Source organism: Streptopelia decaocto, assembly GCF_964273445.1.
Source record: "Streptopelia decaocto genome assembly, chromosome: Z".
NCBI classification, from domain to species: Eukaryota; Metazoa; Chordata; class Aves; order Columbiformes; family Columbidae; genus Streptopelia; species Streptopelia decaocto.
In genome coordinates, this window is record NC_138657.1 from 69,362,984 (window position 1) to 69,377,682 (window position 14,699).

Sequence of the window (14,699 nt, forward strand, 5' to 3'; positions counted from 1 at the left end):
TGTGCACTGCTTGTCCTCAGCCAGCTGGTCACTCGCTCTGCAGGTCCAAAGACCAGCTCTGAAGGGCAGCAAGCACAAAGCGGTGCCTGCAGGCTCTGGCCAGTGTTTCAAGGGCTGAATTGCTTCTCTTTCCCTGAACAGAAAGTACTGGTCATATTTCAGCTGCCTTAGAGCTTTTCTGTCTTCTAGGAGAAACTTCAAAGCATGGTTAGAGGCTTTTCCCAAAGCATAGTTTATGGAAAGCTGCTTTTTTTAATGGATGGGCTGGTTAGAGCAAAGACCAAACCCAAACCAAGCTTGTGGTCCTTAGATGTAACAAGTCGGCTAAATCTAGAGATCTTCCTCAGGCTTTTTTTAGGAGCTCATGTTTTATAGTGTATGCATCACTGACTCAGAGTTCAAAGAAATAAATGTAAAATTACCTAGAGGGCAGGATCTAGTTTATAGTCCAAAAGCTGGTGCCTGTAAGTATTAAATATCACTTTGCTTCATATTAAATACCACTGAAGCCACTAGACATGTTCAGGAAACGCTTTTATTGTAAGTCTGTGCTATTTTAGCTGAAAGCACTGAGGACTTGGACCTCTCTCCTGTCATTTCAGCAAAAGATCCCACTTCTGCTTGAAGCACGACTCTTCCAGTCTACAGTGATCTTGGAAGTTATTTCAACAATTCATGCTACTGTTTTTCTTTCCTTGTAACTGTTGTTGGGAAGCTGGATGGAAGGCATATTAATAAAACTCTTCCACTTTAGTTCTGTGAAGTCTTAGGACCATTATCCTTGTTAAATTGGCCTCTCTCCTTGCCCATTCACCTTTGCAGTCCTTGTTTGGCTGTACTACAGCAACTGTTGTTGTAAGCAGAAGTTAAGAGAGATGGAGCTGAGGCCTCTGAGGATCTCTTTATGATGCTGAGAAGTGACCCTCTTTGCATCTAGAACACCGGTCAACTTTACTCAAGTGAATACTTGAGACTATGTGGAAACAAAAAAACTGAGTACAGAAAAATCATATGTTTGTGGATCATTTCGAAAGTGCTTGCACTAGCAGGAAGGTTGTCTCATTTTATTTTGGCTGTTTCAGAAAAAAAAAGACAACTGTCTGTGTCTGTAACTTTATACTAAACGTTTTTATTTTTATGCTTCAAATTATAAGTTGCATTTGAGAAGAGTAAACAAAACAAGATTGAATGTAACACAGGCAGAATTGTGGTGGTTACAACAGAGGTAATTGTTCTGCCCAAATTATATCAATGAACCTTTCTGTGCTCTCAGTCCACACGTGGGAGTGAGAAATGAGGGGGGTGGGGATGAAGGGCTTGAGGAAGAAAGGAGAGCGGGTGGCAGAGAAGTCACCTGAGCTCTTAATTCCCTCTTGGGAATTAAATCCGTCTTCATCAGAGAAAAAAATATTGTTTTCGTAGCGTTTTTTTGGTACAGTTCCTTTTCTCCTGCTGTCCATTTTCTGTAATTTAACCCTTGGGGAGCTGGAGGCTTCACGCAGCATCTGACGTGCTGTGAAGGAAACCACTGGCGCAGTGCTGGGCTGGCTGCCGGGCTGGGACTGTCTCAGGAAATTCCAAATGAGTATAAATAAATGCTCTGTAGCAACCTCTGGGCTGCCTGCCTGCTGATGTGTCAGGAATACGCACTCCCATTAAGGCAAAGGAAAGTGTGCTTCAGACTTAATTTCCTGAAAATCCAAAGGCGGCGAGGTCCGAGGGTCTGCTGCTGGGTGGATCGGTGAGTGGGACTCTGAACGGGGCGGGGGGAGAGGTGAGGTGCTGAGAAAAGGGATGGTAGGCACCCAGGGTAGCACAGCCGAAAACAGCCCCTGCTGTTCTTATAGGATATTAAGTTGGGATGGGATTTTCTTCCGTTTTTTAACAGCGCGTGATTATCTGGGTTGCCTCGCCAGTGCTGCCGTCTGAATCTGAAGGGAGTTTGCACTTGCTGTTTCACGCACCTCTGGTAGCCTCTGGTTTTGTTGTTACATACAGAGTAGTTTATTTCCTTCAACAAATGAAGGTTTTCTAGTGAGAGATGGATGTTGTGAACGCTCAAGTGAAGGGTGCGCTGCACCTATTTACTGTAAGACATCATTTCAACAGCAGAAGGGGTAGCTGTTACCCTTCAAGTTGCTAATTTTGAATACTGTTCATAGCCTATCAATTACAAGCCACTGGTTTTATCTATTTAGAGTGTGCATAAAGAATTATTTCTAATAATGGCCTTTTCTGTATTTTCTCTGATTGTCACTTTTTGAACTTTTTGGAGAAAATCAGTTCACCAGTCTGAACTTATTTTAAGTGCAGAGAAAAAGCTTTTGGTGTTTTTGGAAAATGCAAATTGCTTATGCTTTTGAAGTTTGGAAGGCAACATACGTCTTATATCATACAAGTAATCAGTACTAGATTAATATAAAAAGGGGTAGGAGGAAACAATTCCCGGTATTTGAAATATCATACTGATTATGCAGCATAAACCATATTTCCTATGGAGGTAAGCATGTGACAAAATAATGTCCTTCTAGGACTCATAAATATAAATATTTGTAGAACCATTCTTGCAGAAGACAATTCTTCCATTTTTCCAGGCTGTGCACAGCAGTGAGACCAAACTGAAGCTGTAAATCAGTTTTAATATTCCATGGCAGGTTTATATCCCAGGAGTCCAGATTCTTTCCTGATGGTTACTCCTGTTACAATAGCCCTATGTATCTGTTCTCCACTTCTCACCTCTTCAGAGATTTATAGGCACAGAAGGGTAATGATATTATAAATCTAAATATTTTGATTTTGTGATTCAGCTGTTTTTGGCTAGAAAGCAAACACTGCCTTCTTTGCTTGGGTTTGAGCGGGTAACACTGATGCACAGTTGTGTTAAAAGATGTTTTCAGGCAAACACCTGGCTTTCATCCACGACTCCTTTGGTCACCATGGACAGTGGGGATATGACCTGGATGAGTGAGGAAGAAGATACATATTTGGGGGGTTTGCTCCTCTTCTGCTTTGCCAGCCCTTTATCTAGGTTTTGCGAAGCCCATCCTACTATATGGATGCAAGCCTTCATCTTTATGATTATTTTTCCTTTGTCATTTTTCTCGTGACACTGAAGTGGTGTAAAGTAACCGCAGATGATGGAAGAGCAGAACAGATATGCCACATTTTCAAGGGTTGGCAAGGGAGGTAGGGAAGCTGCAGCGTTTCTTGTGTGCAGCAGAGGACAGCAAGCTGCCTTACCAACACTGGGACCCAGCGGTGCATTCATCAGCATCGCTGGCTGAACCTGTTAGCCCAGATCTGTTGGGATGTCTTTTCAGAAAGGAGGGCTATGGTAGTCTGAAACAGCGCTGCTCTCCTACTGTGTTCAGTAGAGCACATCATATGGCTTTGTCCTAGGCTGTGAGGAGCTTGTGATTGGTATCTACTGTTTGACGTAACTTAGATTCTTTTTCCAGGCCTGAGTTAGTCTGATTTGTAAAGTATCTTAAACTGAATGTTCTTCATTTGTCATAAATGTGCCTGGAGCCATAAGTGTGCACACAGTAGAAAGTGAATGAAAGAAATGCTCCAGGGAATGATGAAGGGCAGCTCTCAAGTGACAACTACTGCAAGATTGAAAAAAAATGCACATGGAATCAGGTGCTCGGAAGGAATAAATTCATACCAGTTTGGATTTGCCATCTTGGCATCTGTTTTTCAAATGTAAGCAAACAGGACTGAGATGCCCCCCATTTCAAGCCTAGAAGGATGACTGTTGACACCTCGTTGCTCTTTCTGGTGCTGCCGGAGAGAGCAGGAGGCCAACTGTACTACAAGGAGATGAGTGCCTTTCAGGGAACAGCATTTTCTGTGGCTGAGCCAAAGAAGCCCCTGTCACCTGGGGTTCACTTTCAATGTAAGTCAAGCTCTCTCTTCCTCAGTCACATTTCTTGACACGGCTCCTTGGTTAAAGTGGCATTTGCAGAGGATGATTTGGGAAATGCATCAGCGCAATGCAACTAAGGCTGCCATTTGCTTGATGGTGGACGTGCTGGTCATGCTCAGAGCCACGGTGTACCCACTGGCTGACTTGTGGCAGCAATTTGCCCAAGTGGCCACTGTTTTTAGAGTAGTCTCTATGCAGAGGTCACAGCGCCGCTGACAACAGCAGCAGCCCCAGCCATGGTTGCTGCTCTGCTCTGCCTTGCTGCTGGTGGGGCAGTGAGCAGAATAAGCTAATGACTACATCCCTTCCCACCCATGCCCTGCTCCCTCCAGTCGTGGTTTGATTTCCCCTGGGACCTTTGAGTCAGAACCTGTGACGGAGGCAAAACAGACTAACCTCTTAGTTTCGAGTTTCTGTGGTTACTGGCCTTGAGGTGGTGCACATACAAGATGTCCCACCACAGAACAGCCACATGTAGAGCTATTCACAGAAAAGTGAGAGCAGTTGAAAAGGAGACTTTATATCGGCTTCAAATAAGGGAGCTGTCAAAAATATAAAGCAGATTTTGTGAATTTTGATAAGGGGGCATACTGCAGTCATTCTCAGAACAGCTGGTTGTGTTTGCCTCCTCCCCCAGCAACAGATCTCCCATAAACAAGATTAATCGTTCATTCAGGGTTGATTAATTGCATTACTTTCTTATAGCCTGTATTTTATATTTTAAATGAACTTATGTTTGAGCTGCAAGTTTTCAGTTCAGAGATCTAGATGTAAAAGTTACAGACATTCAAAAGACCAGAGAGGGTTAGGTGGTATGGTTTTTGAAAGGTGGTTTCCACTTTCAGCTCACAGAAATAATTTTTAGTTGTGGTTACATGATGTTCAGATATAAACTCTGTAGGTAACTCCTTTTTACCCTGTGAAAGAAAACCTTTAATGGTGTAAAAAAGGTAGCGTGACCTTGAAAGCCCCCTTCCTAACAGCAAAAAGCCTGTTCATTTTATATATATGTGTGCTTTGGAGTATCAGGAGTATCAGGAGTATCAGAGACTGTTTTCACTGTGGGTTGATGAAGTCAATGGAAGAGCCTAGTTAAGTCAGTGGAAAGACCTGATTCTTTTAATGGCCTTAATGGTCCTACTCCTTCTAGAAAGAGCACGGTATTAAGACAGCAGATCCATTCTATTAAGACAGCAGATCCATTCTTAAAATGCCTTCTTTTACCAATGTTGTGTGGTAAGTACAGCATCCAGCCCAGGCCTCTAATGTTTGCATTCATGGTGCAACCAAAACACAGCAGCCCTCTAAACCATCTTTCTTCAACATTGCTGCTGCTGCTTATGTTCATAAGGTGGTGTCCTTAATTCACTTCTGCGAGGTTTGCCACTACAAATATCTAAGCTGGATCTTCTACATCTTGAAATAAAAAACTATTTATTACATGGTGTTGGAGCTACAGCCTTTCTCTGTTATTATTACCAGGGAAGTTGCTATCCCCCATTTTTCGATTACAGCCCAAACCCAAAGTACTGAGTATTTAGATGTCAGATTTAAAAGTTAGCTCCCCAGCTGAGGTATTGGCCTGTAAATTTTAAAAAGTAATCTAAAAACCTTATAAAAATATCTTACCATTTTTCTGCTCCTCGTTTTTCTTTGAGATTAAATTTGCAGCAAGCATTTACACTGGAGATTTATTTCTTCAGTAAAACGTGCAGTAAATGGAATTCTTCTGCAACAGGAGAATCTTCTGCACCTGTAGCTGTGGGTTTGGTAGCAGGGTCAGTCATCCCTCTCTGGCTGGGGCATTTTGGTTTGGACTGTAGTACCCCATGCCCTGCAGCCTCAGGTGCACCAGCAGTTAAATCCCATTTGCTCTGGGAGCAGCTGTAGCTGAGTAATAGCAAAACAGATTACCTTTCTTACAATGTGGTACTTACTGGTTGTTTTTCCACCGCAAAAAGAGGGGAAGGTCTAGGCTGTAGTGTAGTGTGCTGGGCAATGGTGCCGCTGCTTGTAGAAGCTGCTGTGGGTTATCCAGCCTGGCGCACTGCAGGAGGGGTGGCTGGGGCCAGCTCCGGGTATCGCCATGGGCAGCTTTGTGGCTGGACTCTGGTGTGCTGCGGTGGTTCTGCTCCATCTGGGGGACAAGCAGCCAGCTGGGGCAGCCTGAGCTCCACAGCTGTGTCGTGGTTCATGCCACGCTGTGTGCTTCACCGCGCAGGGAAAAATACAACACTCAGTGCTCCTGCTGTGTGGCAAAGGGCAGAAACAACCTTCTCTTTCTGTTTTTCCCTCTCAGTTGCTGGAATAAAATAAAAATCTGACAGATTGATTGTCTGGCTTTTGGGCTTTTTTCTCCACACCTTTGAGAATATTGGAGACCTAGGCTGAACTGTTGGAGAGCTAGTAATTTCATGGCATCCTCTGTATATTGCTAGCCAACAGAAAGCTGATCAAATGAGTGTGCTGCAAGGCCAGGATCTATTTTCCAAGTGTTTGGGGTGGAGTTTTGTTGTTGTTTTTTCTTCCGTTTTGATTTTTCACTTCCGTTTTGATTTTTCACTCAAATCCTAACACCTGAAAAGGAGAATGAAAGAAAAATTGTTAGTTCTTCCATTCTGCTTTTTCTTTTTGAAGAAGTGCTCAGCCTTATATGTTTTGCTTCTTTTCAGAATGCAAGGGCCATACTCATTTATATATGCTGAAGAAGAGAAAGAGAAAAGAACAATAGTATTTGGGGTGGGAGGAGAGGGTAAAAACATCAGTTTTGTCTCTGTTGCAGTAAAGAATCGAAAAGTTAGAACTCTTTTTTTTTCTCTCTCTTTTTTTTTTTTTTTAAATCTCCTCTTTTCCTGCCCTAGATACTGTTTAAACTGAAGTTGAGCATGTAGGAATACTGATTGAACTCCACTTATGCCAGCTATTGCCTCTGTATTTTCCTTTGCAGCATTCTTCATGAACTGTCTTATGCCATAATTCTGGAAGGACACTCTATTATGCATAACATTATTTCAGTGGAAAAGGCTTCTTTAATAGCAGCCACATCCAAGATAAAAATGCCTTAGAGGAGATACCATAACCAGATGGGGAGAGAAGGCTTTAGATGTGATGTCTGTATTTTTCAAATACAGAAATACATCTTTAGTTGCTTCTCTTTGCTCTTCCTGGACCCTCAAACGTAGCTTTACAATCAAGTTTTCCTGGTTTGCAGAACCAAAACTCTGTTCACATTTTCACTGCTTTTCTCTCCCTCAGAAGTCCTGAAGCACGGCAAGTAAATGTCATGGGTTTTTTTCCAGTTCTCCTGGTCTGGGAGCAGACACCATTAGTGTGGACTTGGGTATGGCTGACTCAATATTTTAACATACTGCATTGGATAGGATGTAATTTAATAGAATTTGGCAAGACTGGAATGTTTGGACAGAGCCAGTCCCAGCAGGGCAGGAGGCGAGAACTGTAGAGTGCATTTTTTAAATGCTGCTTGTGTCCTGCCCGTGGTTATCCTGCAGCAGGGAGAGGGAAATGAAGTCTTTGCATACTTCTGGAGAAATGCATTAATAGCGACGGTGCCACAATGAGGCCTCTGTGCTGCACAGAGGGTTTGCTTCGCAGGTACTGGCCTGAAAGTATGATGTGCTTGCGTCTCATTGCATTTAGTGACATTTCAGAAGAAAACAGGAGTGTCTGCAGCACTTTACAGACAAAAGTGTCTGTGTTTGTGTCTGCCCATACTGTCTCAGTGTAACACAGTGACTTGATTAAACTTTGCCTGAGCTACTATAGAGACTGCAGAATAGTTCTAATTTCAGCAGTGCCCATGAGATCAGTTGGCCAAGGATGAGACAAGAAGCCTAATGAGAGTGTTTATGCTTCCCGGTATTTGCCGCAATACTTCTGTGTGTGTTGGGGTGAATGGGGTAGGATTCTCTTGCTCACTTTCTGGCTGAGGGGCAAATAGAGCTTCCTCTGAGGTTAATCTTGTGTAGCACTTGGTACTCACCCACTGAAGCCAGAGAGTAAGGGCATCCATGGTTGATCCAGCACCTAAGGGCTGAAATGAAGAAGGGCTGCACTTTCACTGAGTGTTTACTCATTTCATCTTTATTAGATTTTTTTTTTCTTTTGGAACCAACAAAAGCATTTTTTTGCAGCTTGAAAACATCCATCCATTTTGCTTTGTTCCACGCTTAACAGGCATACCCATTTGGGCCCTTTCTCTGAGACAGCAAAACGCACAAAGGATTGGAGCAGCTCCTGCACACTGCATCAGTCTTGTGTTGTTGATAGATTGCATGCCTGATCCTTGTTTGTCTTAACGTATCAAGAAATGTCTCCAGACATCGACTCACAATATTGGGATTTTGTACGTGGAGTGTTCACTTTGTGGTTTTAAGGATAAATAACAGGCAGTCCGCTCCACACACAGTCTTGTGTGGTGGCAGATAGGAACTGTGTCCTGGTAGGACAGACAGCTTACGCCGAGGACCAAAAGGATTTTATTGTGAAGACACTTGAGTTGCCTCCAGGTGTTGTGGAGAGGTTTAGCAAGGGATTCAGCATCAGTGTGATTATTTTTATTATTATTTATTTTTGACAGGTTTCTCTTCAGCAATCTTAATACCATTCTGTGAAGAAGAAAAAAATCTATCTGAGGTTCCAGTTTGGCTCTCATGACTTAACATGAGATTTGCATGTCTTTTTAGAGGTTTTATGAATAGCTTTCCGAAGATGCATTAATTCTTAAGTTCTGGGACTTCCAAAGACTCTGTCCCTCCCTCCCCCATCTAACACATATGTGTTGTGCCCAAGGACAGTGTGCAGGAGCTGCCTGACTTCACTGGTGTAGTGATGGGAGAATCAGAGATATTGCTGGCTAGGAAGACAAGGACTGAGACCAGCAGGAAGGAACTGGGAAAAATGGGAGAGCAGGTAAAATTGACGGAACTTGAATTTACATGGGTTGGGTGAAGTGACTAGATCACAACCTGGGATGATAGGCAAGAGTATAAACAGATTTTGGGTTAGAATTGGTGAAGCAAGCAAATGGAAGTCAGTAGAAAAAAATGTGTCAGAAATCCAAAGCGTGGGAAAAACGCTGAAGGAGATCAGAAGAATGCAGGGGGTGAGGGCCGGTGTGAGAGCGGGGACAGACCTCGGGTGCAGTCAGGGAGGAAGGGTGACCATCCTGAGGCAAGGAGCTGCGGGGTGTGGAGAGTTGTCTGTCTGTGGGGAACGGAGCCAGGATGAGAATCTGGGAACAAAACAGAGAATTTTTAAAGAGTGTGCTCTGTCTCATTCCCTCCCTGTCAGTGGGAGTCCTGGAGACTTTTTGCCTGCCTGACATTGAGGCAGTCCTGATGGAAGGAGCTGTGTGTGCTTATGTGCTTAAAGTATATGCGTCTGCATGTATTTTTGCTTCCACTCTGGTATTTAGATGGCTATTTCGGGTGCATCTATAAGTAAATACCACAACATACTGAGACTCTGGTCTTTCAGCAGAAACATGTGGTTGGGGCTGGGGGGTTGTTTGTGTGTCCTGAACAGTCTGTCCATACTGCCGGACCGAGATACCAATGTGCTCAGGTCAGCCCCACTTCAGTGGCTCTCACAGGTGCCTGCATCTCCATCCTGTTCTTCTCCCATGCCAGTGAATGTAGACTTTCCCTGAGCAGCATCCTCCTCCTGTCTGCTGCTCAGGGTGTCCTGTGGTAGCCAAAAGCAAAAAGGATCACCATGAAAGCACTTACACCGTCTGTAGACAAAGCTTTTCTTAAGCATGCCAAGGAAACTGGAAAAACAGGAGCTTCCCCCCACACACACCCCGTTCTCCTAAACCTTTTCACTACAACATTAAGTCACTTCCTGTAGTTGCAGTAAGTCGAGTTTCTTTCCACTCCCGGCGCCCGCCCCGAGGCTTATATTCCTTTAAGAGGACCCGACTCCCAAACCTCGCCTTTTTAAAAAAGGGAGAGGGAGCTGAATTCCCTCCCCGTCCCGGTGGCAGCGCCGCGTTCGGGGCGGGCGGGGCGGGGGCAGCGGCCCGGGCGCGGGGAGGCGGGCAGGGCGGCCGCGCCGGCGGAGCGCGGCGGCGGGGCCGGAGCGCCTGGCCGGCCGGGGCTGCGCGGCCGCTCTTCCTTATGGGGTGAAGAAGGAGAAGCGGGAGGGAGGCAGGGCTTCGGCGCCTGACACATGAAGCTGGGGCAGCCGTACGTGGCTGGAAAATTTGCAGTGTGGGCGCGGAGGCATGTGGCTAATTCAGGTAACCGGAAAGCTGGCTTTTATTATTCCTCCAGCTTATAACTCGCAACAGTTGTTTTTGTGTTATTCTTTGTTGTTTTTTTTTTTTTTTTTAAGTGGAAGAAGAGGAGCAGGTTATAGTATAAATATTCAGCTCCAGGAAGCGCTGCAGATCTGGTAAAGTTTTATTTGGATTGCATTGGGGAGGAGCAGGTTCTGTGTATAGAGGGCAGACAAGTTTTTCTTGCGTGCGAGGTGACAATCTTCATCAACACTGCAATTTGGGACCCTGGTGGAAGGGGGTCCTGCTGCCTGTCTTGGTGCTGAGGGCTTCATGCAGTTTAAAATGAGAGGACGCAGAGACACTGCTGGAAGTAACATGAGCTGAGGTGACAGCAAACTGGTATTGCTGCTCTAGGGGCAGCAAACCAATAAAACAGCTGCAGATCTGTGTAAAGTCTAATGGCATCGATTGCATAAGGAGTGGGGTCAGAGTTCCCGTTGCCTGCTCGCATGCACCCTCTAGAGAAGTTGGTCTCCGGATGATTCATGACGGTACGTTGTGATCCTGTCATCTTTACGTGACAGCGTAGCATGTGTGTGACACGGGAAGACTGGAGGGGTTGGTTTCAGGGAAGGACAGCTTTGAGCTTCTGGCTGTGCTACTTCTGTGCGCCTTTGTTATCAGACGTTATCTGTGTGCATGCGTGCGCGTGTACACATTTATGTGGGTATGTGCTTCGGAGCATTTGAAAACCTACTGATTAACTTCTAAAAGTTAATCAGGATTTAGTGTTGAGGGTCAGTCAGCGGAAAGCTGGTCCGCTTGCTGAGCTGCAGCAGCAGTTTCTGCCTCCGGCGTGCTATGAGCACCCGTCTTTCTGCGCTTGTGTTTCAGCACATAGTTTATTGAGACATAGTTTCTTTTCCAGTGCTGATTTTATTTCTTCTTTTCCAGAAAAAGCGGAAGTTATTATAAACGGAGAAGATGAAAAAGAACGGAAGGACCCCTATTTTGTGGAAACACCTTACGGCTACCAGCTAGACTTGGATTTTCTGAAGTATGTGGATGATATACAAAAGGGGAATACCATTAAGAAATTAAACATCCAGAAGAAGAAGAAAGCTGTACCAGCCTCGGCAGGTAACAAGAACTCTGGTGGCCAGTGCAGTGGCTGGACCTCCACAGAGTCTCTCTCTTCCTCGAACAGCGATGAGAACAAGCAGTCTTGCCTGGCAGCGAGGAGTCAAGTAACTTCATCCATTGCCGCAAGACCCTCTGTTTCTTTTGAAGCATCTCCTTCTTATTTAACCGTCCCCGAGAGTAAGCAGCTTCCTCCTCCCTCCCCTCAGCTTCCTCGGCACAACCTCCATGTAACAAAAACACTCATGGAAACGCGAAGGCGACTTGAGCAGGAAAGGATGATGCAGGTCACGCCCGGAGATGTCCGCAGGCCCCGGCTTTCCAGCTTTGGAGGCATGGGCTCCACGAGCTCCCTCCCCTCTTTCGTGGGGTCCAGCGGGTACAGCCACGTGTCTCAGCATCTGCAGAATGGGCATCAGGGGAATGGTGACTATGGCGCCTGCTTCAGCTCCTCCTTGGGCAGTTCTATTCGTCACAGCCCCATGAGCTCGGGAATATCCACGCCAGTCACCAATGTGAGCCCGGTGCATCTGCAGCACATCAGGGAGCAAATGGCCATTGCCCTCAAGCGTCTCAAGGAGCTTGAGGAGCAAGTCAAGACTATTCCTGTGCTGCAGGTCAAAATTTCAGTGTTACAGGAAGAGAAAAGGCACATGATGGCTGAGCTCAAAAACCAGAGGAAAACCACTCAAAATGACATATATGGTTTCAGAAAGCGATCTTACAGTGCAGGAAATGCAGAGCAGTGGGAACACCTGTCTCAGGTGAGAAGAGGTGGAGAACTGTATATAGATTGTGAGGAAGAGGTAGAGAGCATGGAACAGAGCTCTCAGAGCATAGAGGAGTTCAGGCAACTGACTGCTGAGATGCAAGCCCTGGAGAAAAAAATCCAGGATAGCAACTATGAAAGTCCAGGAAACCTTCGGGTGAACAGAGAAAGCCTGACAAAAGAAACCCGATCTGTTGCAGTAGGTGCTGATGAGAACATGAACGATGTGGTTATATACAACAGATCTGTGAGGCAACACAGAGAAGTAGCTGTGGGGACAGAGAAAGAAATGAGAGAGTCTGGGGTCGGGGTGACAGAGGCCATGCTTGGCTTGTCTACGGAGGCTGAGAAAGAGATAGAGCTTCAGCAGCAGACCATTGAAGCCCTTAAGGAGAAAATTTACAGATTAGAGGTTCAGTTAAAGGAAACAACCCATGACAGGGAAATGACCAAATTGAAACAGGAGCTGCAGGCAGCTGGGTCTAGGAAAAGAGTGGATAAAGCCGTGATGGCTCAGCCTAGTGCCGTCAGCAGGATGGTGGAAGCCGTCGTACAAACTAGAGACCAAATGGTGGGAGACCATGTGGATGTTGCCCATTCGTCAGTGGGAAACCACCTGCAGACGAGCAGCGTTGGCATCTCCTGCAGACCTGCCGTGCGGAGCACAGCCGCGGGCCCCGAGCTGCCGATGAGCCGGTGGCTGGTGAGGGAGCGGGCAGAGGTGCGGGACCAGGGCACGGGGAGGTCTGTGGAGCTGCACGATAAGGCGGTGGGCACAGAGACAAGCGTCTGTGAAGCTGGAGTCAACACGGAGGAGCTGGCAGGCGCTCCGAGCCCCAGCCGGCCGGCGCGGGCGGGCGGAGCGGTGAGGTCTGTGGGCTGCGGGGATTGCTCGGTGGACGTGGCGGTTTGTGCCCCCAAGGAGCGTGTGTCCCGCGAAACAGCCACAGAGGCTGTGTGCAGGACAGAGGCAATGGTGATGGCCGTGCCTTCTATGGCCAGCCAGCAGACCAGCACTGCCTTGGAGATGGTGAGCCAGTGCACCAGCACGGAGGTGGCCTCCCTGGCAGACTGCGGGACAAACACCTCTCTGAGCAGCTACGATAAACAGACCAACACAGAGAGCGTGGAGACACGGAGTGTGGCGGTAGGAGACGGCCGCGTGAAAGACATACACGCATCTGCTAAAATGCGTTCAGTTGGAGTGGGCACCTTGCTCTCTAGCCACCCTGGCTTTGAAAAGCCCTCTGCAATAAAAACCAAAGACTGTGGTGTTGGGCAGATAAACGTTCATGAGAACTACCTGGTTGGTCTTAAAATGAGAAGCATTGCTTGTGGACCCCCTCCATTGCCGGTTGTTACGGCTGGCACCAGGAGCATCGGTGTTGGTGGAGAGTCTGTGTGCGAGCCGGTGAGCGGTCTCTTGGAAAGCCCTCTCCCTCCGCCTGAGCTGAGGACGGGCTTGGATCACTACATCGAGCGCGTGCAGAAGCTGCTGCAGGAACAGCAGATGCTGCTTGCTGAAAATTACAGTGAACTGGCAGAAGCCTTTGGGGAGCCCCACTCCCAGATTGGATCTCTCAATTCGCAGCTCATCAGCACCCTCACCTCCATCAACTCCGTCATGAAATACGCCAGCACGGAGGAGCTGCAGAGCCTTGACCTTCAGAAACAGTGCGTGGAGAGAAGTTCCGCGTCAGGTAAGCCCAATGTCCAGGCGTACGTTCGGTCTGCTCCTCGCCAGCACTGCAGGTCTGTCACCTGCTGGGCTCTCACATAGTCTGGAAGCAAGTGTGCAATCCTCCCTAATGAAATGCAGAACACGACGTGGTTGCTGGACGTGCCCGTTGGGTATTCTCTGCAGCCCACCATTGACAGTTGAAAAAACAGAGATTTTTTTTACTTCTCCCAGCCCAGCAGACTCTGAAGGGCCTGATGACAATGATGACTCTGACCAGGGTTTGCAGGATATGCAAAGTATGCAGGGTTTGACTGCTGTGCAAGGTGCTGACTCCATTTTATAACCTGAGGAGTATTCAGGATTAATGGCTGTGGCCTTGTAGTTTTGTTATTCCTTTAAACTTGGCATGCAGTTTTTAAAAACTAGAGTGTCAGATTTGGGAGTTGAAAGTCACATTCAATGTCTGTATCAAACTGTTTCCACGAACATTTCCCTGGATTTTGTAGTTTCTTCCATTGCCTTTGTTCCCTCAGCCAGAGAGCTGTGGGGTGCTTTCCCCATTCCAGCAAGGTTGATGGCTTTATAATGGGCAACTCCAGAGCACTTCATAGAAACCACATATTGCATCTTCTCTTGTTGCAGTAACTGTTTGTCCTAATCCCTAATTGCAGCCTCATGTTTGAATGGCATAAGCTGTAATTACTGCTGGAAGTTTTGGTGACACTCAGGAAAGGCAAGAATTGACATTTAAATGCTCCTTGCATTTTATTTATCAACTTTAAAATCTATACAATTAATTTGAGGGATTTTTTAATCCCCTGGAGTAAAGTAGCTTACTTTTTTTAAAAATTATTCTTTTATGGAGTCTGATAGTCTGGTTTAAAACTTCACAATTTTTTCAAAGTCCTTATTGGTGAATCCAACCACATTACTGTTAAAT

At 46.2% G+C, this 14,699-nt stretch overlaps 1 protein-coding gene across 4 annotated transcripts in view; it reads left to right on the top strand.

Moving 5' to 3' along the window:
- The first annotated feature begins 1,710 nt into the window (after positions 1 to 1,710).
- Positions 1,711 to 14,699, top strand: part of KANK1 (KN motif and ankyrin repeat domains 1) — a 37,216-nt gene continuing 24,227 nt past the window's right edge. For 2 of the 4 annotated variants that reach the window (XM_082075575.1, XM_082075577.1), the window contains exons 1-2: positions 10,043 to 10,187; positions 11,124 to 13,778. In XM_082075575.1, coding sequence (XP_081931701.1) covers positions 10,118 to 10,187; positions 11,124 to 13,778 — 2,725 coding nt within the window. In that variant the 5' untranslated portion in view covers positions 10,043 to 10,117. Of the gene's footprint in view, positions 1,742 to 10,042; positions 10,188 to 10,317; positions 10,721 to 11,123; positions 13,779 to 14,699 lie in introns of those variants that run through there. The other 2 variants (XM_082075578.1, XM_082075576.1) reach the window with 2 other exon arrangements.